The following is a 26,022-nucleotide window of genomic DNA, read 5'->3' as shown; positions in this document are numbered from 1 at the left end:
TTTTATAATGGAAGTTAATTATAATGCGAGCACTCGCATGACAATCCAAATTTATTGAACTGATGCTACATTATACAAAATTGCACCACTTTATTTAAGGCTTTTAAAGTTTACATTTGGCCACCTCCAAGCAGTTGTAGCATTAGGTTGGTCAGCTGAATTTCTGTGGTTCCCTGTTGGATATATACACAATCTTTACACCCAAACATTAATGCATACAAAGCAACAAGGCATTGATAAATAAATGAGCAGAAAGGTTAATTACCGCAACTCAGGTATGGTGACCAATTAACACGTGATTTAAAATTACTTCCCACATTCACATTCACTGAACGCTTCCACCATTTAACATCTCAACCAAAACAATACACGAGAAACAAGCACTGACAGGAAAATGTACTAAATCTGTATATTTGGTATTGCAAACACATGTATGCATCAGCAAGCAAAGAGAAGGCTAGGGGGACACAGTGAGAATCTACAGCTGCAGAAGCCTGAAAATGATTTACAAAATAATCATAAATCATTAAAAAAAAAAGCATCTTAAAATATACACTTCTTGTTGTAGACCCCCACTGTATACATATCTATAAACATTATTCCCTATGTAAACAAACCGTCGAGCGGGGGAAATCAAATCTGTAATTAATTAAAGAGCAGAAACCGAGGAGTGTCCTTTTGAAAGGATAATGAAAGGCAAAGTGTTGACAAAGACAAGGAACAAAAATGAATGAATGACCCCATTCAGTGCCAGAAGGGGACAACACTACTCTCCACTGGACTCCCTAAAAACTAATAAAGGAAAAGAAATCATTGTTATATTTATGAGAAGCATTGTGTACAATACAATGGATGTTGCTCTTGTACTTCTTTAAAAGAAAGGAAAAATAGTTACAAGGAGCTACAAATACCAAAGATGCAAGATCATCAGGAGTAGTCTTTACAGAAGCTCTTTGGACATTCTCGTTTAGTAAGCTAAAATAGTGGTGCTTTTCATTGTACACTCCTGTAGAGAGGAGGGGCTCGTGAAAGAACACAGTGCACGTTTTCAGACGTGCAAAAAACATTGCTGGGTGAACAATGTCTCTGTTAGCAGTAATACTGGATGCTGGCTCTGCTGTTCCCGGTTGCATACGTGAAGAACATTTCGAAGCAGGCATCTTTCTTGTGATTTTGGGCAGGGTTTTTGATGGTGCACAATCTGAGCTTGCAACTTTCATCCATTTCGTAAAGGGTACCACCACAGGAAAGTCCATTGAAATCGTTGACAGGGTTAATAGAGTTGGAATGCTGGCACTGTTGTCAGACAACAGTTCTTCAGACCTATAAATATTCAGATTAAAAAGAAAAAAAAGACAAATATGAAATGTAATAATGCTGGAAAGTCTACACATAGTTCCACTTAACCATGCAAGAGGTAGTGTGCCATACTGGAGAAACATATAACTGAGGCTTTCTGGGTGTCTAAGTAGAACAGATGAAATTCTTGTCAGCCATGATGTTTTAAACCAAACAGATTTTTGAAACAATGGCCAATTAATCTGAATGGCCTGATCACGTGTCTACGACCTGCATTCTGAAGCAGTGCTGTGCAAAAGGATTCAGACCTTCAACCAATTCTCTAATTGTACTAAATACATTGAATACTGGCAATGTTCTGTTTCAACCCACTGTCCTTAGTGATAGTTCCCTTATATCTGGGCCAGGACCTTTACAGGACACAAATCACTGTTATTAGCAGATCTCCACCGACAGCTGAACTCAACTGGACTGACACAAGTATTTAGATCTTGCTGAATTTTATTGCAAAACTGATGAAAATCTCCAAACATAGATCAGACCAGTAGGTCAGAGAATATTTTCTAACCAGGGTTGAATAGTCGGTTAAAGAGAACCTAAAATGGCTGCTAACTGTAACTGGGAACAGTTTAAGAGGGCAGGAGGTTAAAGGTCACAGCATCTTCCTGGACTAGAGGGGGAAGTGAAGGACAAGTAGAGAAAGATGCAGCACACAACAATAACAATAATAAAAAGACAAGTTGTGTTTAACATAACAGGCAATGATATTTTCTTTTCAGAATACTAAAAATCTAATAATTTTTTTTAAAATAGGTATTCAGTTCCTTCCCAGTAATATTTTCTAAAGCCACCTTTTCAACAACTACAGCTTTAAGCCTTCTGGAGTAAGTATGTCCCAGTTTTGCAGACTGTTTGGATTTGATCTTGGCTCTTATTTAAGGCAGATGTTCTTGATTTTTTTTTTTAGGTTAGTTGGAAGAAGCATGTGCAGCTCAGTTTTCATTTCATGCCACAGACTCTGATAAGCTTTGAGACCAGGGCTTTGGCTCAATTTAAAAGAGGAATATTATCCTCCTGTCACTGCTCACACAGAGTGGATTTCGGCCCAAAAATGCCCCACATGAATAATGTTTTTCTAATAATGTTTTTCTACACTTATTTTCCCACACAGCAGAGACATTAACCTTTGACTAGGCAGGGCATGGGTCCAGATTCAGGCATCAGAGTTCCATGCAGCCATCTTCCGGGTCTTCGGTAAGCTGAGGCTGAGACGGAGACTTTTGAAGCAGCGCATGTGCAGGTGTGGGCTAATAGAGCCCGCATTCCGGTTGGGGATAACAGTAGGTTTTTTTAAAAAAAATTCCCCCCGCCAGCACTAGGCTACCCGCACCGGAAGGGAGCTCCCGGTGCGAGCAGCCATGTCCGGTCACTCGCATGTGCATAATGAAAAGCTGCCCCGAATTGCAAATGTGCGTGACACAACAAGGCTGCTTGCACCTGGAGCTACCTCCTGGTGTGGGTAGCCTAGTGCAAGCGGGGGGGCATTTTTTTAAAAAAAAAACTATTGTAATCCCCAACTGGAATGCGGGCTCTATTAGCCCGCACCTTTGGTTGGGGATAACATTTTTACCCAACAAGTGCCCTTTAAGCCACCATGATGTTTATATTGGAATTGTGTTTGGAATCATTATCCTGCTAGAAGATGAACTTTTGACAAAGCATCAGATTTTAAGCAGACTGATACAGACTGGGCAGATGCCTAGTTACTGCTGATGAAGAATGACCCTCTACAGGGTGTTTATCACCAACATACTTCACTAAATCGGTCCCTCTGTAGAACAATGCCATTTATAGCAGCAAAAAGGAAGCATTTCCTTGAGTTTGCCACAAAAACTAAATTCAAATCAATATTTCTATGAAGGTTTTCATACACCCATTATGATAAACTATATTTAGTAGTGCTCAGCATAAAGCAGCCATTCAAGTTATAAAAAGAAAACACACAGGTTACATAGCAGATAAACTCTGTAGAATACTATGGGTTTAGACTCCTGTGTAATAACTAACCCACTGTATTCCTGCTGTCATTTAGCCATATTACAACTTCAATGTCTACACAGCAGCTTATTTATATAAACTTTCTTTTTGTTGACATTCATTTTTAGTATGGCGTTGCAAATATGCTTCTAGTTTGATTGATATTTATTTATTGGTTTTGATATTTAGCAAAATGGTAATTTTAAAAGGGTTAGCTATATTTTAAACACTAGTGCTCCTAACAGAATGAATGCCTAATGGATGCCACCTAGTTAAATGGTAATAGCAAATAATGAGAAATCGTCCTTTCATTATTATTAATGCACCGAATCCAGAACAGATTCCAAATTTGAAATTTGCATATACAAATTAGGGGCGAGGAGGGAAATCAGAAAACAAGGAAATCAAAATGTTTTCCCCTTCCCACCCCTAATTTGCATATGCAAATTTAGATTTGGTATTCCGCCGAATCTCTCGAGAAGGATTCTGGGATTTGGCCGAATCCAAAATAGTGGATTTGGTGCTTTCCTAATTATTACTATGCAGCCCAAGTTTAAACAAATCACTTCCCCCTCCCCCCACAAGGAGAAACAGATGACATGGTACTACACACAAATGTGAACCTGTACAGAAACAAAGAGGTTGTTACCTGGCTCAGAGCTACAGCACATCTGTGTATTAAAGCAGATGACATGTTGACTTTTTGCGTGCCTTGCCTGGTACAGGAGTTTTTCTGTTAATCTGTCGCACAAGGTCATAAAATATCTGTAGATACAATCAAATGAAAAAATTGAAGGAAAAATTAAAGAAGACACCCCCAGACTATACAATAGAAATGTAGGTGCTATTTATAATACAATCTGTGGCTGACAGTTCTAAAGGTATTGAAGGCAAATTAAGCAATGGGGTCTTAATTCAAGAAAGAATTTAACGCTTTTTCCAGTCAAGCGCAGATCCTACAACGTTGACAAGGAGGTTAGTAAACTACCAACACAGAATCTAGGTTTTTGCATTTTATTCTGGGCTGTTTTTGTAGGCAAGACTAGTCTGATATAGAATTAACATAAATGACAGAATTTTAATATTTAATTAGTGGAAGAGCACTAGAATTTATCAGTAAAATAAAAAATAACAACAATAATATGACCTTTTAATAATGACTGGTGTCTCCAGTGTAACAAAGACCAATAGCTTGTAGGTTGAACAGTTAAATTCATTTTTTTGTGTCCCCCCAGGGTCTCTACCACAGACAAAGCTGATGATCCAGAACACATTTCATAGTTTCGTATACATTCTACATTGCCAACAAGGTGGTCATAGAGCAAAGTATAATTGTAATTACTTCATTTAAATTCTGCACTAAGCAAATGGCTGGAGAAAAGGCAGAATTTGTCACCGCAGTGGTAACATTTTACATTTTTAAAGAACCCACTAGCTAAAATATCTGCCTCTCAATGAAACATATTCCTACAGGAGATCGTTATAGGAGTCCTTTGGTCCTCCTTAGTTATTAATGTACACAGAGGGGAAATAAATGACAACACAAAAGAAACCATACCTCATTGACATTTATCTTCGATTTAGCTGAAGACTCCAAAAACGCACAGTTATTCCACTGTCTTGCTAGATTCTGACCTTGTTCTTTTCCCACCACTCTTTCATCTTCCAAGTCACACTTGTTGCCAACCAGAATCATTGGCACCTTCACAATTTAATGGGAGGAAAAAACAAACATCATAAAAGCAAAAAATATTACCAGCTACCACAAACGTCTATTGTTTTCATACCCCGTCTAATGACAAAAACATTTATAAATTACAGGTATAGGATCCGTTATCCAGAAACCCGTTATCTAGAAAGCTCCAAATTACGGAAATGCCATCTCCCATAGTCTCCTTTTTATCCAAATCTAAATTTTTTAAAAATAATTTCATTTTTCTCTGTAATAATAAAACAGTACCTTGTTCTTTATCCCAACTAAGATATAATTAATCCTTATTGGAAGCAGAACCAGCCTATTGGGTTTATTTAATGTTTACATGATTTTCTAGTAGACTTAAGGTATAAAGATCCAAATTACGGAAAACCCCAGGTCCCAAGCATTCTGGATAACAGGTCCCATACCTGTATAACCGTTATACAATGTATTTTTTATAGAAAAGAAAAAGCCAAATATTATTAGCAGCCACAAGGGCTATACAGTAACAGATATATGATAAAAAAGGATGAATTAATAACATTTAAGCAGCAATGCAGTTTATAGAAAACGCAAAGCCAAATTAACCAAAAAATGAATTTAGTTGCCCTGTGAGCAGGATACTGAGTTTGTACTTGGAATATGGACAGTAGTGATGGGCAAATTTGTCCTGCTTCGCTTTGCCGAAAAGTCAGCAAATTTCCCGCAAAATTTGCGAAACAGCGGAAAAATTTGCAAAACACATTGAAGTCAATGGGCGTCAATTATTTTGAAGCGCGTCAATTTAGGCACCCGCGACAATTTTTATACGCGTGCCTATTGTGTACAAGTGCATTAAAGCCAATGGGCGTCCAAATAATTTTGATACACAACTTTTTTTTATGTGAGCGACTATTCTGGCAAATTTTTTTGACGAGGTGGATTTTTCGCCAGCAAATTTTCTCTGCAGTTTCCTAAATGTATTCGTCGTCGGAAGTTCGCAGCGAATTCGCTCCTGGGGAATTCATTTGCCCAACACTATTGGACAGCGTAAGATTACACATACACTGGTAGGTCATAACTATGCATAATTCACTATGAATCTAGAGTGAGCAAAAAGAGGACATGGATAATGAAAAGAAGCAGCTTTCCTGGATCTCAGCCATATATTCCCTCTCACATGACCATAAAGAGGAAATAATGTGCAACGACACAGAGGAAAGTTTCTGCCTGACCTAACTGTCATTTTATTTATATATATATTTTTTTTTTAAACAACTGCTCATGCTTAAAAATTGTTCATGCAACACTTAGGGCAGGGGCACACGGGCAGATTCGGGGAGATTTAGTCGCCTGGCGACTAATCGCCTCATCTGTGGGGCGACTTATCTCCCCGAACTGCCTTCCCCCTGCCATAATGAGAAAACGCCTGCGCCAATGAACATGCGGCGCTTCGATTTCTGAAGTCGCCCAAAGTTTCCTCGTGAGGCGACTTCAGAAATCGAAGCACTGCAAGTGCCATTGCACTGGCGTTTTCTTATTATAGCAGGTGGAAGGCAGTTCGGGGAGATTGTCGCCCTGCAGAAGAGGCGATTAGTCGCCAGGCTGCTAAATCTCCCCAAATCTGCCCGTGTGCCCCTGCCCTTAAAAGAAGTAGTAGTAGTAAAGCAAGCCACAAAACAAAGAGATTTGTTTGAACAAGCCGTTCATTTCTGATGATTTATGTGATTACTGTTCTACATGTAGGTTGTAAAACGAGTGGACTGGCTGAATGAGATTTGTTTTTACTGGACCAGCAATGGTAAAAACAGAAAAGCAACACCACAATGACCAACCTCTGCTTGTGTGTAGAGTTCACAGGCCGACTATAAACAGTCTACCAATCACTGACTTGCTTTTACTATCCTGCCTGTTGTCCATTGTTGACAGATCAAAGTACGTAATTATAATTTACAGAAACATGCCAGTTCTGTCTGAAACATGTTGCAACCATGTTTCTGGCAGGTCAGGATTCCAGGTGAACTGTTACAATTTTGCAACATTTAGTTGATACATTTCTCAGCAGCATCTCTGGAGTATTAGCAACTATTAACTCAATTCTAACAGCTGCCTTTAAAGGGGCGTTCACCTTTAAGTAAAATTTTAGTATGTTATAGAATGGCCAATTCTAAGTAACTAGTCAATTGGTTTTCATTATTTATTTTTGATAAAAAATGTAGTTTTTATAATTATTTGCCTTTTTTCTTCTGACTCTTTCCAGCTTTCGGATTGGGGTCACTGACCCCATCTAAAAAGTAAATGCTCTGTAAGGCTACACACATCATTATTGCTACTTTTTATTGCTCATCTTTCTAGTAAGGCCCTGTCCTATTAATATTGCAGTCTCTTATTCAAATCAATGCATGGTCGCTAGGGTAATTTGGACCCTAGTAACCAGATTGTTTATAACGCAAATTGAAGAGCTGCCCCCATTGCTACACAGCACCATATTTATATAAACATCCATTTTACCAGTGCAGGGCAACAGTGCTAACTTTGGTTTTTACTTTAAAAAAAAATTTTTTTCATGTTACTGTTCCATTAAGTGGTCTACCCCAACACCAAATGATACAGTTACATTGCTACATTGGCTGAGGGGCTGGTGCATCTGGACCACACTTTTCATTTGGGGAGTTTCAACTTTGTGAATATACTTGTGTGCTTAACATATGCTCTTGATTTATCTGTTCATTCGGCCCAAGGGGCAGTCCGTTGTATACCCTACCTTTGCATGGCCACCTTAAAGTGGTTGTTTACCTTTAACTTTTAGTATGACAGACATTGATAATTTGAGACAATTTGCAACTGGTTTCCTTTTTTGTGGTTTTTCAGTTATTTAGCTTTTTCTTCAGCAGGTTTTCAGTTTGGAATTTCAGCATATATCTGTTGCTAGGGTCTCATTTACCTCAGCAACCAGGTAGTGGTTTTAATGAGAGACTGGATTAATAAGAGATGAGTGATTAGACCGAGAAGTAATAAAAAGTAATAAACAATACAATTGTTAGCCTCACAGAACAACCTTTTTTTGGCTGTGGGGTCAGTGACCCCCATTTGAAAGCTGGAAAGATGCAAAAGAGGAAGCAAATAATTCAACAACTATAAAACATAATAATGAGCAATCTTTTAATATACTCCATGAAATACTTACATCATCAGTGTCTTTTACTCTGAGAATCTGTTCTCTGAGGTCCTGCAAGTCATTGAAAGTGGACTGTGCTGTTATAGAGTACACTAATGCAAAGCCCTGTCCATTTTTCATATACAGATCCCGCATTGCTGTGAATTGTTCCTGTAATAAGAAATCAAAAACAGAACAGTATAAATGCCTCATCTGTTAGGAAATGTATGCTACCTGCAGAGCAAAACTGTCTCCATAACAAAGTGTGCTTTGATTTAGTAAGTTGCTCACATGGTGATGCAGCTAAATTCAGTCATCTCCAAGGCAAAACTACAGTTGTGTCCAAATAGTTTTAAGATAAAGCTGGCAAGATGCACATCAAGCCAACATTGGGTCTCTTGAAGCATTGAAACCTTTAAATGAATGTTCTTACGCTCTGCTTGTGATTTCCAGTGTAAAGTGCATCAATCCTCATTCAGGGCACCGCTTCGCCTTAGGCAAATCTTTAAACAGTTGGTTCAAGGAGAGCACTTCAATGCAAGATGCTGTGAAAAAGTATTTATTCGCTGACTACCATTACATTCCCAGGGATCCCATGATTTTTTATGAATCTCCAGTATTCGTTAATAAAGCAGAAATATAGGACATTGAGTGTATATGATCCACTCTGGATTTCACTTGGGTCATTGACAGAGTTGGTGATAACCAATTGAAAGCCACTGTCCGTCTGGTTAGAATATATGTGAAAGAAGCTTTTTCTGAAGCTTAGGGAGTTTCATAGAGGGAAGAAAAAGTAAGGCCATTTCTGGGTCTGGAGATTGTTGAATATCTGAAAGGCTAATTGAAACGTTTCTGTCCAGATTTTTGTCACAATCGGCCAACTCCACCAAGAATAGATGTTAGAGCAGCTTCTGAAGCATGTGGAAGGGAGGTATATACTTTTGTTTTTGTACTGGACTAGTGTACCATCTCATGACTAGTTTATATGTGGTTTCCTTAATGCTGACGTTAGGCGATATAGATAGGATTGCTCTCCAAATCTTTTTCCATTGCTCAGGTGTTATCCGACAAGGGAGGTCTTTGTCCCATAATTGTGTGTAAGGAGGATTACACACAATTCGGTTATTTGAGAATATATTTAAGAAATTGCTTTGGTTTTAAATTCCAGACTTTTACATCTTGTGGATGGCCTATGTGTTTCTTGTTGGTTGTAGAACGCACTTATTGGTTATAACGGTAAAATTCCGAGGTTGGGACATTACAGAATTCTTGCAGAAGTATTTGTGATATTATATCTCTGGGGGGTTATCAAGCCAACATTTTTAACCAATTACCTGCCATAGATAAGCAAAACATGTATTTATACCGTGGCTGTGAAGCCAAATGCAATAAAATCGTCTGTTAAGGATCAGGATTCATATTAGCGAGGTTTCTAGAAAATTTGAGGACGGGTCAAAATGTCCCTTGTATACCAAACCTGTTGTCCCAGTTTCATAAAGACAGGCAATGCTGAGTGAAAAAACACTGCTACTTTAAGCACAATGGCTACATAAATGTTCACTACAACATACCGTTCCTGCTGTGTCCAAGATCTCCAACATGCATTGTTGCCCATCAACTTCAACTTGCTGCACAAAGTCAAAGAGAGAATGTTAAACGATTCTAAGAAAACAGGAACCCTTACGGCTATAGATAATTTGGTTGTTCGTTTAATATTCTTGAACGTTCACATTTTACTGCTCTAAAAATACAGGTATGGGGACCTGCTATCCAGACTGCTTGGGACATGGGGTTTCCAGATAATGGACCTTTCTGTAGTTTGGATCACAATAATATAAGTCTACTAGAAAATCATTTTAACATTTCATAAACCCAACAGGCTATATAATGGATAAGATATATCTTAGTTTGGATCTAGTACAAGGTACTGTTTCATTATTACAGAGAAAAAGGAAATCAGTTTTAAAATGTGGATTATTTGGATAAAACGGAGTCTATGGAAGGTAGCCTTTCCATAATAAGCAGCTTTCTGGATAATGAATCCCACACCTGTACAACATGCAACCTAAATGTCCAGCACGACCAAATACTGATGTTTATTCAGAGACCTTTTAGAAATGTCACTTTTAATCAGCCAGATGTGCAGGCAATGTCCTGTTTTATAGAGCTTATTACAGCTTTATACCATTCTAGAACTTGAAACAGAACCGCTAATTGTGAAGTTTGCTATTTATATATTTCCTCTGAAATGAGTCCAATGGTACTACAATAATATACAAAAAATTTCAATTTGCAGATGCGTTAATTGCAAATGAAAAAGAGGTGTGTCCACTGGAAAAAACCACAACTACCAGGAATACAGATGTTAATCACAAAAGTGAAATGGATCAGAGCAATGGAGTCAGAGACCACCTACTGGAGCGGAGCTATGAAGGAGAGCTGGAGTGGCTTCCATGGACCCATTATTTGGAAAACACTCAGCAGAGACCTATTAACCTCCCTTAGGGCGACCAGTATAACGAATCTATTTCTCTCAGTTTTAGTAGTCATTATGGAACCTGTAGTAAAACTCATACCCCAACCCTTATCTCTCCTTTCTTCCTAAACTCACCCGCTTCCCCTACTGGTTTGACGAAAGAGCTACACTGTAGCACACTATGTTGCCATTGTGCGCATTACTGAATCATATACTGTACATCTCAATGTCTAAATGCACACCAATGTTTAATTGGGACAGACAAAGTGACATTGTGCTACTTTTATTTGTACTGTGTTTTCAGTATTATGACTGTTTAACCTATCATTCTTTGAAAATCAATAAAACGTTCAAATGAAAAAAAAAAAAGAAAAAGTGGTGTGTCCACAATTTGACTATGTGGAACATACAAAACTAATCCTTTGCATCACTATACGACTTACTCAGCAACTGGCAATACTGACTGAAATGAACACCAAGCCAAGTGTCACAATTGCTATTCATTCTTGTGGTCACCAGAATAGGTTTATCAGAACATGCTCTATACATGCACCGAGAAGAAGCATCAGCAGAATGGATTTTCTGTCTGGGCAGGTGATTGTGCTCCAGCAAGCCAGCACCACTGTCTATACATTCTGCCTCCCAAGAAGTTTGGGCAATAAGAAGAAAAGTTTGGGCAATAAGAAGAAAATCAAATAAATTTGCCTGACGATATCAGTACATATCTGCTACTTTTAATGTCTCCTCTAAAATGAGAATTTACATTTTACGTCCTGAAATTGCTATAAATGGCAGACGATTCTGCCTATTCCTGCATAATCAGCAGGAATCACCAGGTAACAATTTTGGGTTGCTTCAATCGAAGGATTTAATTAGAATGATAAACTTGTTTAATAAGGACAGTAAGGATTAACTAAAAGTCAAAACTCATTACAGAACACAAACCTTTCTGTATGAATCTTCTATTGTTGGGTCATATTTTTCAACAAAAATTCCTTGGACAAACTGGACTGTCTGCAAAGAAGAAGATAAAAAGGTGATGAAACTAGAATACGTAAATTCAGATATACTTACTGCCTTTAAGACTCCAAGGTATGAAAATGAAATGTTCATTTGAGACACCCACCTGCAGCACTTTTTAGTCCAGCTGTTTAGAACTGATCAAACTGTGCCATGCCCAAGACCAGGTTGAAACTATCCATCTAGGGGTTTTTTACAGTGAGAGCTGTGAAGATTCTCTCCCTGAATCAGTCGTACAGGCTGATACATTAGATAGCTTTTAGAAGGGGTTTAGAAGGGGTTGGATGGCTATTTAGCAAGTGAGGGAATACAGGGTTATGGGAGATAGCTCATAGTACAAGTTGATCCAGGGACTAATCCGATTTAGGAGTCAGGAAGGAATTTTTTTCCCCCTCTGAGGCCAACTGGAGAGGCTTCAGATGTTTTTTTTTTTTTTTTGCCTTCCTCTGGATCAACTGATCAACTGGCAGTAAAGCTGGCCATAGACGCAAAGATCCGATCGTACGAATCGTGGATTCGTACGATTTTCGGACCACGTGTGGAGAGTCCCGACATTTTTCGTCCGTCGGAGATAGGTCGTTTGGTCGATCGGACAGGTTAGAAAATTTCTGTCGCCTGCCGATAATATCTCTGCGTGTATTGCCGATCGTACGATTTTCAGAGGGAGACTGTCACTAGTGTTGTCAGACATAAGTATCGTACGATTGCTGTCAGGGGCGGAACATTGGCTGATCTGTTCTTTTTGATCGGAATGGTAAAGACTTTGATCTGAATGGTTAGTGGAGGGTCGGGAGATGGGAAAGTCCGATCGTACGTTGATTCGTACGATCGGATCTTTGCGTCTATGGCCAGCTTTAGGCAGGTTATATACATAGACTTAAAGGGATCCTGTCATGGGAAAACATGTTTTTTTCAAAACACATCAGTTAATAGTGCTACTCCAGCAGAATTCTGCACTGAAATCCATTTCTCAAAAGAGCAAACAGATTTTTTTATATGCAATTTTGAAATCTGACATGGGGCTAGACATTTTGTCAATCTCCCAGCTGCCCCAGATCATGTGACTTGTGCCTGCACTTTAGGGGAGAAATGCTTTCTGGCAGGCTGCTGTTTTTCCTTCTCAATGTAACTGAATGTGTCAGTGAGACATGGGTTTTTACTATTGAGTGTTGTTCTTAGATCTACCAGGCAGCTGTTATCTTGTGTTAGGGAGCTGCTATCTGGTTACCTTCCCATTGTTCTTTTGTTTGGCTGCTGGGGGGAAAAGGGAGGGGGTGATATCACTCCATCTTGCAGTACAGCAGTAAAGAGTGAATGAAGTTTATCAGAGCACAAGTCACATGACTTGGGGCAGCTGGGAAATTGACAATATGTCTAGCCCCATGTCAGATTTCAAAATTAAATATAAAAAAAGGTTAAAGCATCCCTTTAAAAGGTTGAACTTGATGGACGTGTGTCCTTTTTCAATCAAACTTACTATGTTACTAAAGAGCACACTGCACCAGGTTATGGTGGTTGGCAATTCGCAGAGACAGTACTTAAATCTTTTATTCATGCAAGTAAATGTGTTTCACAGACAAAGCATCATTCTGGTTAGATATTACTCTTTCCACATAAGAGGAACACAAGATACTGTGCAAGTTCTCGTGACAGACTGCAATATGGGAAAGATGGGAATTGACTGTCACAGGGTTCCTACATAGGGAGCAAAGGCACACAACTGACATAGCTAATTGGCCAATATTCATCTAGTCAGTAACCTACTACTCTCAGAAATGCTTCTGTATCTCTCCGTGGGAAGCAGTGACAGGCATACTGGTTTTTTTAAGGGCTAATGTTTTCCACTTCACCTTTAAACCGACATCTGAAAATTGTTTATGCAGGGTCCCTCTTGCAAATTAGGTTTACTGGCATTTAAACCTTGCAAAGCCTCGTGTCACTTTTTATATTACGAAGAATAGCAACTTCACTAAGCACACAACAGCTCTATGTGCTGCATAGTGTTCCTCGTATACACAAAGTGTACTGCAGGGAAAAAAAACCTTCTGCAGCATCTGTCCAATTACATTAGTAGAACAGAGGTTAATGACAGCTGATATCTTTATTGACTTACCTGGGCAAACAGGCTCATGAAAGGACAGAGATATTATTCAGAGTCCAGCTACTGTTAGTGTGCTGAAAGCAATCACAGCTAGATATAGATTTTAAATTAATAACTAATAGTAATAAGTAGGACAAGAAGCTATTATTACTATGAGGCAAGTGTTATGTATAACATTCTTCTGTGGAGAACAACGCAATAAAAATGTGTCGCTTCTACAACACATGACAGCCAATGTCACGTCCAAAGACGGAACTAAGCCAAGTCTAAGGTAACTGGGTTCCTGTCTGTTCTCCAACCTTCAGCCACTAATAGCAGTTCTGCATCCCCGGGGGAGTGGAAGCATACAGTCTTTTAAACTCTGCTATTATGAGAACCAGAATGAACAGCTGCGACCTCTTGCTGTAGCTCATCATTTTGCCGTATTTATAATATTATTAAAGTGAATTTTAAAACAATACACACATCAGGGGAGACCATGATTAAATTATTAGATATAGTGAAAGTTGCTTGGGTGTTTACAAATATTTGGTAAGGTATAAGCAAGTGAGGAGGGGGCGTCCCCCAAGGTGTATGTGTTCAATCAACCTCTTTGCAAGAGCATTCGACTGGAACTCGCAATGCAGCAATAAATATTAAACAAAAAAACAAGTGCATTTAATAGCATGTATCATACAATATATCTGTATATATTGTATGATACATACTGATTGGTGGGTTTGTAGTATTTGTTTGTATGTGCTGACCAATTCTGTGTTTATCCTGACAATGGTTCAAAAGGAACCGAAACGCGTTGATGTGGGGGAATATGTGATAAACTTAATAAATTCATCAATATTTAGAGTGCCTCCACTTTATACAAATATTGAAATACATTTGGAGATGCACCTGGGACTCGGCTGGATTTTGGGTGAGTGCAGATACTAGGAATTTATTCAAGTTTTCACAAATGATGTGGGGGATTTTGTGAAAACTTGAAAGTCATTTGAAGCTATATCCATGAGTGCTCCTAAATACAGCTATAGTCAGGTGATCCCACTGGTGTCTAATAAAAGGGCAGCCAAGTTTGGGAGTTTTACTTTGAAAGCAGCAAGTAAGTTGCAGGTAAAACTTAGTCCCTTTGTAAAATGTATAATGAAACAATAGAATTCTTAATGAATCAGATGAAAATTGAGCGTAGGACTGGCCAGATATGGGATGACTTTGACGTAGTTGGCCAGCTTAAATATATTGCAATATATGGACAAACAATCCCTGTGTTGTTTAAAGGGTAAGGCATTTTTTAGTAGCAGTATGCACAAAATGTCTCGGTCTTAAATATATTGATAATGGGTTGAGTGCAGAGGAATCTTGTATTTGACTATATGTATTTTGTGGTCACAACCTCATTGCACCCCCCGCCTAATGGTTTTAAAAATTAGTGGTGAGCACAACTTTCCCTTGTTTTCCACAAAACCCTGTGTATTTATAGTTATTTATTATAATTCTTGACCTCCAAGTTGGTAATTTTCTATTTAGTAAAATTGTACTACAATCCCAGTAGCAGTATATTAAGTCAAACATACATTATTAATACAATTGATCTATCACTGACAGATATTAAACATCATTTACAGCAGTTTAAAAATTCCTTATAAGTAGGGATCAGCAGAGCAATTTCATGTGGAGTGAACCCCTGCTTGGTTTATTTAGCAAAAAGCAAAATTTTCAGGGGGAAACCCCTTCATCAGGCATACAAGAACAAACTCCTTGCCCGGCTGGAATCAAACCAAGGGCTCTAAGAGCTACAATGCTAACCACTGCACCGCCCCCTATATGAGGTTATGATATGCTAAAACAAGTTTGCAGGTACTGTACCTGAAACAAGTAGAAACAAAATTTATAAAAAAATCTACAATTGATGTTTAATATCTGTCAGTGATATTTCCCCTTCCCACCCCTAATTTGCATATGCAAATAAGGATCCTGAGTCAGTTCAGTATTCGGACAAATGCAAATTAGGATTCGGTTTGGTATGCGGCCGAATCTTTCGACAAGGATTCAGGGGTTCGGCCGAATCCAAAATAGTGGATTCTGTGCATCCTTATAAGATTCTTTAATATGCCATTTAATTTGATATAAACTATCTGTGCTCAAGTATTCATTTTGGGGGATTAGTTTTCCTTTAACACTGGAAATCAAATTCTTACTCTCCTAATGTTTACAATTGTGCTTTATGTCCTGGCCCTTTAAATGCCCCCATCATCCCCTTTTGACCCTAGATGTCAGATCTGCCTGCACAGTTTAACCAAATGCCCAACAAGAGTGCAGATAGTCCATGTGATTCACATAGCCCAGTCAAGACTGGTGGGCAAACATATGGCACTATGGTCAATGAGACTGAAAGGACAAAGTCACTATATACAAATGAGGTAGCGACACACTGTTTCTGCATTACCACTTCAAAAGAAACTACTGAACAGCAGGTAAGTGCAGCTGAAAGCCAAAGCATATAGATACCTGGCACGAATTCAAGGAAGCAGAAACATAATAAACAGAAGTCTTTATAGCTATTAACCTGAAGTCACACAGATAAAGCTTTCATTGGAAAGATTGATTCTAGAAAAAAAAAAATAGCTCATGGAATTTTCATACTGCCCCAGCTTAGATGGTCAGTTTTAGAATTTTCTGAAAGCCGATTAAACCCGATTACAGAAACTGTAAATCCAATAAATATAACTACAGACAGGTAAGCAAGCCTCACACCAAACTGATTCAACTCCCGGCCGCCACGCAGTTCATATGGTGGTGTTATATGGGGATATATATATCAGTGTCTTTATAAAAGCACTTAGCATGTGGAATTGTTGTCACAGAACTCCAAAGTAAAATTACAGAAGGCCATAGGAAAATTATCGAAAATAAATATACACACACTCCTGCAGCCGTGACAATTTAACATGATGGAATAAAGCTACTACTTTTAACCTCAATTGTCACGGCTGCAGGAGTGCGTGTATATTTATTTTCGAGGATTGGTTTCGCCTAAAGCTACGGGTTCGGGGCACGGCACCCGGGCCACTTGACAAATCTGGTGAGTGACAAGCATTGCTGAATTTCTACCGTTTTTGAAATAGAATTGTTCCTCTTCAAGTGAAGGGCCTGGGGTTTGGACACCCAGGTCACCCCTTTCCACTCGGTGAGAATTACCTAGTGGTTGCCTGCTTTTTTGTTGGTGTTTTTTTGTTTATTAGCTTTATGCCCGTTTTATTTGAAGTGTTTAAATATCCAACAATTTAAAAGCAAGTTTATAAGGGAGGTCGTTAATTACTTGGTCCATTTAGAGATTGGAGCCAGCTATCCATTTTTGTGTATGCATAGGAAAATTATACATTAAACAACAAAAGCTAAAAATTAGGCTAAACATGTTACACTTTAAAGGGATTCTGTCATGATTTTAATGGTGTAGTTTTTATTCCTACATTGCACTGTATACACTGCAAAGAATTCACTCTGCCATATAAATTTCATTCCTAATCCAACAAGTGTATTTTTTTTTTAGTTTTAATATTGGTGTGTAGGCAGCCATTTTAGGTCATTTTGACTAATCGTGCTTTCAGAAAGAGCCAGCACTTTAGGATGGAACTGCTTACTGATAGGACATTATTTCTCCTACTCAATGTAACTGAATGTGTCACAGTGGAACCTGGATTTTTATTATTGAGTGCTGTTCTGATATGTACCAGGGAGCCGTAATCTGGTTACCTTCCCATTGTGCTGTTGTTAGGCTGCTGGGGGGGGGGGGGTAGGGAGGTGAGAAGACTCCAAATTGAAGTTCAGCAGTAAAGAGTGACTGAAGTTTATCAGAGCACAAGTCACATAACTGGGGGCACCCGGGATACTTACAACATGTCAGATTTCAAAATTAAATATAAAAAAATTAGTTTGCTCTTTTGAAAAACGGATTTCAGGGCAGAAGGAGCACTATTAACTGATGCATTTTAAAAAACACATGTTTTCCCATGACACTATCCCTTTAAGTTGTGAATTTTTATACCAGCCTAAGTTCACCAGAACTCTGTATCAGTGAGTATATGTACCTCCAAAGATACCTTCAGTGGCATATCATCTTTGCTGTTGATTCACTGCACATGTTCTGGGCTGCTGCCAGTTACTGAAGATTAGTGACAGACGGAAAACGTACAGTATAAATTTTACATTACAGGGCTCATTAGTAGTTTTCCATATTCAAAATACCCATGGCAAAGAAATCATTGCTTTCTTCATCAGAACTGATTAATAACCAGTCCTGTAGCATCCGCTTCTATAACCCATCAGCTTCTATAAGCCCACTGTCTGCTTATGTATTGATTCCAGACAACTCCTAAGCTTAGCTTTTTAACAGCAGCCCAAGACTACAATATTTGAAGTGTCCCTGACGTTCAAAAATTCAGATGATCCGGTGCTCCAATGGATAACTACAAAGGGACAGATCATTACTATTAAAGGGCCCCATAACCTCTGAGCATGTATATTATCACATATATATATATATATATATATATATATATATATATATATATATATATATATATGTATTTTTAATCAGACTTATTTTTAGGCTTTAGTTTTTCTAAAAGTACAAAAGAAAACCCAAAGGTTTTACTTTTAATATGGGTATGGCTTTAAGACAAAGGCAATACACCCATCCTTTAAACAGCCAGTAGTCTGAACTCCTCAGATAGCAACCTCTGCTTTAACGTTTTAATGTTCCAGTGTTAAAGGGACCCTTAGTATCAAGTTTTCTAGGCGGCAGGTGTCCCAGCAGACAGACACTACACAGAGAGCTATTTAGTTAAAGCTCATAAATAGCTTTTATCAGTTTTAGCTCATACAAACATTTTACATTTAATGGTATTTCATCAAGCAAAGTAAACCGGTACCTGTCTTGTAATATTTTTGCTTGCCAGTGTATGCTGGATTATAACATATTATAAGTAGACTTCCACTAACACAATAAAGCTTGTAAGAAGTTACAGTAGAAAACACTTACCAGGGCAGATTTTCCAACACCACCCGACCCAAGGACTACTAGCTTGTATTCACGCATGATGCAGCCTTTTACTTAACACCTCCAAACCTAAAAGGTACAATTGAATATTCGTTAACAAAGCAATCATGAATACAATTTACATAAATTATAACCGCCTACATTGCACTATGGTCTGTCAACTGCCCCCATACCCGGATGTGACATATATGCTCAGATATCAGGAAGCATGGACTAAACCAGCCAAAGCAAAGTTTACTTAAAGCTTGGACAACTTGGACAATTTTGAACCTGGGCAGTCACCCAGAGCAACCAATAAGTGATTAGCTTTATTAAGCCAACTGCAGGTAAAACAATGCAAGCCAACATCTGATTGGTTGAAACCAGTGTCGATGCATGAATCCCGACCCCCCCGGGGTGTCAAAATCACCAGGCACTGCCAACAATGAGAATCACTTTAAATCACCTATGCTTGTGAGATTTATTTGCCTAGAAGCGAGATGTATCAGGGAGAAATGTTTCCTGCATTTGCTTGTGTATTCAAATGTGCCCACAGTTCTCTCGTGGAGCCTTTTAAATTCCTCAGAACACGTTGTTGCAGTGATACTACATCTTTAAAATCCAAAGGTGCGTTTGCCATAAGCAGGCTCATTGCACAGAGATAAAAAAAAGTGACTGTTCAGCAAGTCGGTGGCGCAAGGTGATATGAAGGGATGGCTTTGAGCCTGCATGATGACTCAGCTCATCAGTACTTCATATATTCTCCTACAACTGATTTCAACACCCCACCTCTCTCTCTCTCTCTCTCTCTCATGATAGCAGCACTTGCATGCAGGACAGGATTCCTCAGAAAACTTTAAAATCATAATTACAAAAGGGATGCATACTGAATAATGGCAACCATCAGCCACATCACAATTTACCAAATAATAAATCAACAGCCCTAAAATAAATAAAACATGAGATGCAAGAAAAGTCACACTTAACTACAAGAATGGCAAATATGAATAAATGCACCGCTTTTCCTAGTTTTTTTTAATAAGAAATGAAAAGATACTCCAGTCAAGCACAGCCTACCTGCCTCGGGGGCCTCCAAAGGGCTTCATCTCACCCGATCAACAATTGTGTCAGTCAGTCAAAAAACCCCACACAGTGCAATATAAAAGCTGCAACCCTGCAATAAAATCATTCACTAAAGCTTACTGTTCAATTTATATGTCCCTTGTATGAGCTCTTAGGTTAAAAAAAAGTTTTTATTCTGTTCCGTGTGAAAAGTATGAAATAATTGCTTTCCTTTAAATATTAAAGATTTCAGGTTCAGGTGACTGACTCGTTCCAAAAACTAACCCAAAACAGATGTCTTACAAAGTTTCCACTACAAAGCTGTATAAAAGTGGCAGTGTGACTGAGGCCTTTGTGTTTTTGTTTTATATTTTACAGCAGGGATCCCCAATCTTTTTTTTACCCGTGAGCCACATTCAAATGTAAAAAGAGTTGGGGAGCAACACAAGCATGAAAATGCCCCTTGGGGTGCCAAATAAGCACTGTGATTGGCTAGTGGTAGCCCCATGTGGACTCACAGCCTACAGGAGGTTCTGTTTGGCAGTACATCTGTTTTTTATGCACTTAAAACTTGCCTCCAAGCCTGGAATTCAGAACTCGGTGGCCAGCTTTGAGGCCACCGAGAGCAACATCCAAGGGGTTATACAGGTTTGGAAATTGCAAAAAGGATCTGAGGCATGTACAAGTCCTTTCATCATACATCTACTGAGTTAACCAAATGTGAGAAAACCCACTGAACAGAAGGAAAACCACATATATGAGAAAGTGCCCTAGACCTCAAATAAAAGTAGTAACATTTCTATTTAAACTGCTATAAACAACCAAAAACAATACTTTTTAGGGTCTGGCCACACAAGCAGATTCAGGGAGATTAGTTGTCCGAGCGACAAATCTCCTCTTCTTCAGGTAGATAATCTCCCCAAACTGCCTTCCACCGGGTAAAATGAAAATCGCCTGCGACAATGCACACGCGGGGCTTCGATTTCTGAAGTCGCCTCATGAGGAAACCGGAAATTAAAGCTCTGCAAATGCATTGCCGCAGGCAATTTTCATTTTAGCCAGCGGAGGGCAGGAGGAAGTCAATTCGGGGAGATTGTCAACACGTAGAAGAGATTTGTTGATGGGGCGACTAATCTCCCCTTATCTGCACGTGTGGCCAGACCCTTATGAGAATAAAACAAAACAATACAGACGTACAATATAAAGTTTTAGCTTGATTAGTGAGAGCTCACTTTTGGAAATGTGGGGTTCAGGTAAACATGCAATAGATTTACTAAACTAACTAACCATATATACAGTGCACATGCAGATTGATTGTATTCAAATCAATGGAGCCGGGGCAGGGAGCAGATCCGCTTCTCTCAGCCGGCAAAAATACATAAGAGCCTTGAGCTTGTATGCCCATAACCTTATAGTTGTATATGGCATGGCATCTGTTATCCAGAATTTTATCTCTATACTTTAACTGTATTACAGGTAAGAGTAAATACCTGTACTATAATATATCCATTTTTATGGCTGCAGAACACCATTTAATAAGTCAGTAACAAAAAACTATTTTGTGTTTATAAGTGCCCTGTGTTTATTCCAAGTATGTAAAATCTACATGGAAGGGAAAAGGGCATTTCATAAGCAGCAATGATTGCTGATAGAATTGTGAGTAAATTGTAGGCATCTGGTAGCAAACACTCACTTTCCCCTGACCCAATCACAAGTCTCATGATAATGCTCTACGGATGTAATGCAAGGGATTCCTTACTGCAGAATTTCCTTGTAAATAATGGCTTGCTGTACATGCTAAAGAAATACCGAGAGATCAAAATATAATTTACACTCCGGCTATTAAAATTGATGTTATGTGAAATTCTGAAAATTCACATCTGTTTATGGCAATTTATACATTAACTAACAAAATGGTGCTCTGAACAGATCCAAACAAATCAAGCATGAATATATGCTTGCCTGATTTCATCCCAATCACAGATGATCACAAAATTGAGGACCTAAGCATAATATAATTGTTGAAACTAAGATGGACTTACTGTACTAAGCATGCTTAGTATATTTATTATTTAAAGGAACAGTAACATAAAAAATTTAATTGTTTTAAAGTAATAAAAATACAACACAGTGTTGCCCTGCACTAGTAAAACTGTTGTGTTTGCTTCAGAAACACTACTATTATTTATATAAATAAGCTGTTGTGTAGCCATTGGGGCAGCTATTCAAAGGCTCAGGTTACACAGCAGATAAGCTCTGTAGAACATAATGTTATCTGTTATCCACTATTTATCCTGTGCCGTATAGCCTTTTTTCAATTTCCGCCATTGCTACACAGCAGCTTGTTTATATTAAAGGGAAACATATTTTTTTCAAAATGAATCAGTTAGTGCTGCTCCAGCAGAATTCTGCACTGATACCCATTTTTCAAAAGAGCAAACAGATTTTGTTATATTCAATTTTGAAATCGAACATCAGGCTAGACAAATTTCCCAGCTGCCTCCAGTCATGTGACTTGTGCTCGGATAAACTTCAATCACACTTTACTGCTGTACTGAAAGTTGGAGTGATATAACCCCCTCCCTTTCCAACCCCCCCCCCCCAGCAGCCAAACAACAGAACAATGGGAAGGTAACGAGATAGCAGTTCCCTAACACAAGATAACAGCTCACAGGAAGATCTAAGAATAGCATTAAGGGCTAGTCCACACGGGGAGATCGGCAGGCGTTTGCGGTCGCGGCGACAAAGCGCCGCGCCAGTCGCCGCGACCGGCGCAGGCGACAGTTTTGTATGGGCGCCTATGTAAAAACGCCTGTGCTAACCACACCAGGCGATGCGCTTTTCAAAAGTCGCCTGAAAAAGCCTGGCGAGGCATTTTCAGGCGACTGTTGAAAAGCGCATCGCCTCGTGTGGTTAGCACAGGCGTTTTTACATAGGCGCCCATACAAAACTGTCGCCTGCGCCGGTCGCGGCGACTGGCGCTGCGCTTTGTCGCCGCGACCGCAAACGCCTGCCGATCTCCCCGTGTGGAATAGCCCTAAAGGGACCCTGTCAACGGAAAACATGTTTTTTTCAAAATGAATCAGTTAATAGTGCTACACCAGCAGAATTCTGCACTGAAATCCATTTCTCAAAAGAGTAAACAGATTTTTTTATATTCAATTTTGAAATCTGACAGTGCAGGCACAAGTCACATGACTGGGGCAGCTTGGAAACTGACAAAATGTCTAGCCCCATGTCAGATTTCAAAATTGAATATAAAAAAAATCTGTTTGCTCTTTTGAGAAATGGATTTCAGTGCTGAATTCTGCTGGAGCATCACTATTAACTGATGGGTTTTGGGAAAATACATGTTTTTCCATGACAGTATCCCTTTAACTATAGTAGTGTTTCTGAAGCAAACAGATCACTTTTACCAGTTAAGGGCAACAGAACATTATATTTTCATTAAAACACTTTCATTTTTAGGTGTTACTGTTACTTTATGCAACTGAGATTTTTATGGCTGTAAACCAATGAAAGGCCATCTGCAAATTCTATGTAAGGAATGCTAGCAGTTTATTTATCAGAACACATCTGGACAGTTGCATACAGTGCATGTTGGACAGCATCATATTTGAGGTGGAAAGAACTTATGTCACACACAGCAGATCCTCCAATACCGCTTTTCAGAATTGCCTGAGAATTAGTCCTTGTTATTTACCATTCACTCTATGGCAACCACCTAACCATGCGTACAAGGGACTATTGAGTAATATCCAATCAATCATACACTGAGAAAAATGTAACCAATATAAACTTCTGCATAAAGGACCAAATGAAAGCTATCCAATCCATCAGACGATGGTGTATTACTTAGATATGTTGGCAGAAGAAGGCACTACAATTTCTTTAATAGAGTCACTGGTTAGTCCTGAACACCCCAAAACAAATTGTGTATTTCTGCTACATACAAAAATATAACTTAAGTGCAAATGAATGGATATGCAGTTTTTTTTTTAATCAGAATCTACAGCGGTTTTTCAATCTGTAACGGTCTCAATTACCAACCAGTTTGGCCAGATGAACATGTTAACAAATAACACCGTCGAACTGTACAAAGATAACAAGCAAAAGCTGTGTAAAGAGCAAGAAGAAATCAATATACCAGAAGCTGAATTTATTTTGAAGCACATCAAAATTTTACCATAAAATCACCCATAAACAAACCCCTTAAATTGAACAGATAACTCACAAGTCTGGCTTTTTTATACAACACTCATTACAACAAACCAATATCCTTACTTTACAATTGTTTATGTGGGATTGCAATTTAAGGAATCTTTTGATTGATGCAGTTCATATTTGTAATTTCTTGTCATGGACAAATGGCTATGTTCCCAGAATAGAGCAAGGCTCAGGCTCAGAAGTGCCTAAAATGTTTGCTATAAATACAGTACAGGTATGGGATCCATTATCCGGAATGCGGTTATCCTGAAAGTACCAAATTACGGAAAGGCCGTTTCCCATAGACTCCATTACAATCAAATAATCCAAATTTTTCTAAGTAATAATAAAACAGTACCTTGTACTTGATGCAAACTAAGATATAATTAATCCTTGTTGGAAGCAAAACTAGCCTATTGGGTTTATTTAATGTTTATATGATTTTATAAAAGTGAAGATCCAAAATTATGGTATCCGGAAAGCCTCAGGTCCCAAGCATTTTGTATAATAGGTCCCATACCTGTACAACATTGCTTGATATTAACTAAAGCAAGATATTACTGTAGTGAATACAAGCACATTAATAATTTAAATACTAATGAATATGCAAAAACTACATTTGGCCTCAAACCACCGCACGGTGCACGGTGCACAGACCCAGTACTGCAGGAAATAGCTTAAGATTAAGAAAAAAGAATCTATATTTATACATGGTTCATACCTATACTTCTGTTTTTTGAGAAACTATAATATGGACACTGTGCATCATCCACAGTTATAATTATTGGAGGGGGGGGAGAAAAAAAAACTAATTAAGCTGAGAAATAAGTTTTATGAACCAAAAAATTGGTTTACAATTATAAATGCTCTTGGTTTCAATAACAATTTTCCATTGAGGCATCACGGCATCATAGGTGCCACCCCAACCCCATAATTACACATAATTCACATAATTCACATAATTCACATAATTCACATACTCTGATGTAAAATACAGAATACAAAAAAATGCTTCTTTTCTTTAAAAAGGTTTAATTTACAAAAATTTAACTAAGTTGCAAAAAGACTCAGGGGAGCCATTTCCTCATACTTTTTATTTAATTCCCCTTTAATATACATTGCAATATTTGTTCTTATGGATTGCTACTTAGAAGCCAAGAGCTATTATCAACTATAATAAGCAGAATCCTAACACTGATGACTAAGGAGGCCAGGAGATGTAATTCACAACAGCTGGAGAATACAAGTTTGACATCTCTGCTATAAAAACATGAATAATTTCTTTTTCTGCATTCGGTTTCCTACTGTGCTGTAAACGCCCTTTTTTCATGCATTCCTTCCCCCCCCCCCCCCCCCATGTATTTTAACTTGAAGTGGTAAGGATACCACAAGCCAAAACCTTGAATAGATTCTGTAACTCTTGGGAACTAACTTGGAGAGATGTTACTCTTTTTCTGTGAGAATTTCCATCAGTTTAATTAAAAGAATAAAGCATAAGCATTTGCCCAGGATCTCATATCTGAAGTTCTGTGAACACGTGTCCTGAGGACGTAATTGCTCATGATACTTCTGCTCCCATGTGACATCTATTTCTCCTTTGTTACACAATTATAAGCAGTTTGTCTCTGTTTAAGTGGGATTTCCTGACTCAATCTTTTTCCTAAATAATTATGTTCTCAAAATCTATAGGATTACTTACTTGCAAATTGGAAAGCATCTAGCATCCTAATTGGCACAATTTCGTTCCAATGAGACACACTTGCGTTCCATACGTTATCTCTCATGATACTTCCACTCCACGTGTAAAATGGGAAGCGGATATGACGTCACGCCACCGATTTACAGAGGACCCGCATACTTGACCCTTGTAATGTAGGTATATAAACATGCACTAAAATCTTTGTATTCTAAAAGTGCGTCCTATTCTCCTATCTCATGTCCAATGGCTGCCCCTTGACGA

At 38.5% G+C, this 26,022-nt stretch overlaps 1 protein-coding gene across 1 annotated transcript in view; it reads right to left on the bottom strand.

The window, feature by feature from the left end:
* rap1b.L (RAP1B, member of RAS oncogene family L homeolog) overlaps window positions 1–26,022 on the bottom strand; it is a 33,270-nt gene continuing 7,248 nt past the window's right edge. Inside the window, 7 exon segments of the mRNA NM_001086722.1 lie at window positions 1–1,323; window positions 3,986–4,101; window positions 4,895–5,038; window positions 8,199–8,339; window positions 9,740–9,796; window positions 11,590–11,658; window positions 18,798–18,884. Coding sequence (NP_001080191.1) covers window positions 4,015–4,101; window positions 4,895–5,038; window positions 8,199–8,339; window positions 9,740–9,796; window positions 11,590–11,658; window positions 18,798–18,854 — 555 coding nt within the window. The 5' untranslated portion in view covers window positions 18,855–18,884 and the 3' untranslated portion in view covers window positions 1–1,323; window positions 3,986–4,014.

This window comes from Xenopus laevis, chromosome 3L (genome assembly GCF_017654675.1).
Source record: "Xenopus laevis strain J_2021 chromosome 3L, Xenopus_laevis_v10.1, whole genome shotgun sequence".
NCBI lineage: Eukaryota > Metazoa > Chordata > Amphibia > Anura > Pipidae > Xenopus > Xenopus laevis.
This window is presented reverse-complemented; position numbering and strand designations above follow the sequence as displayed.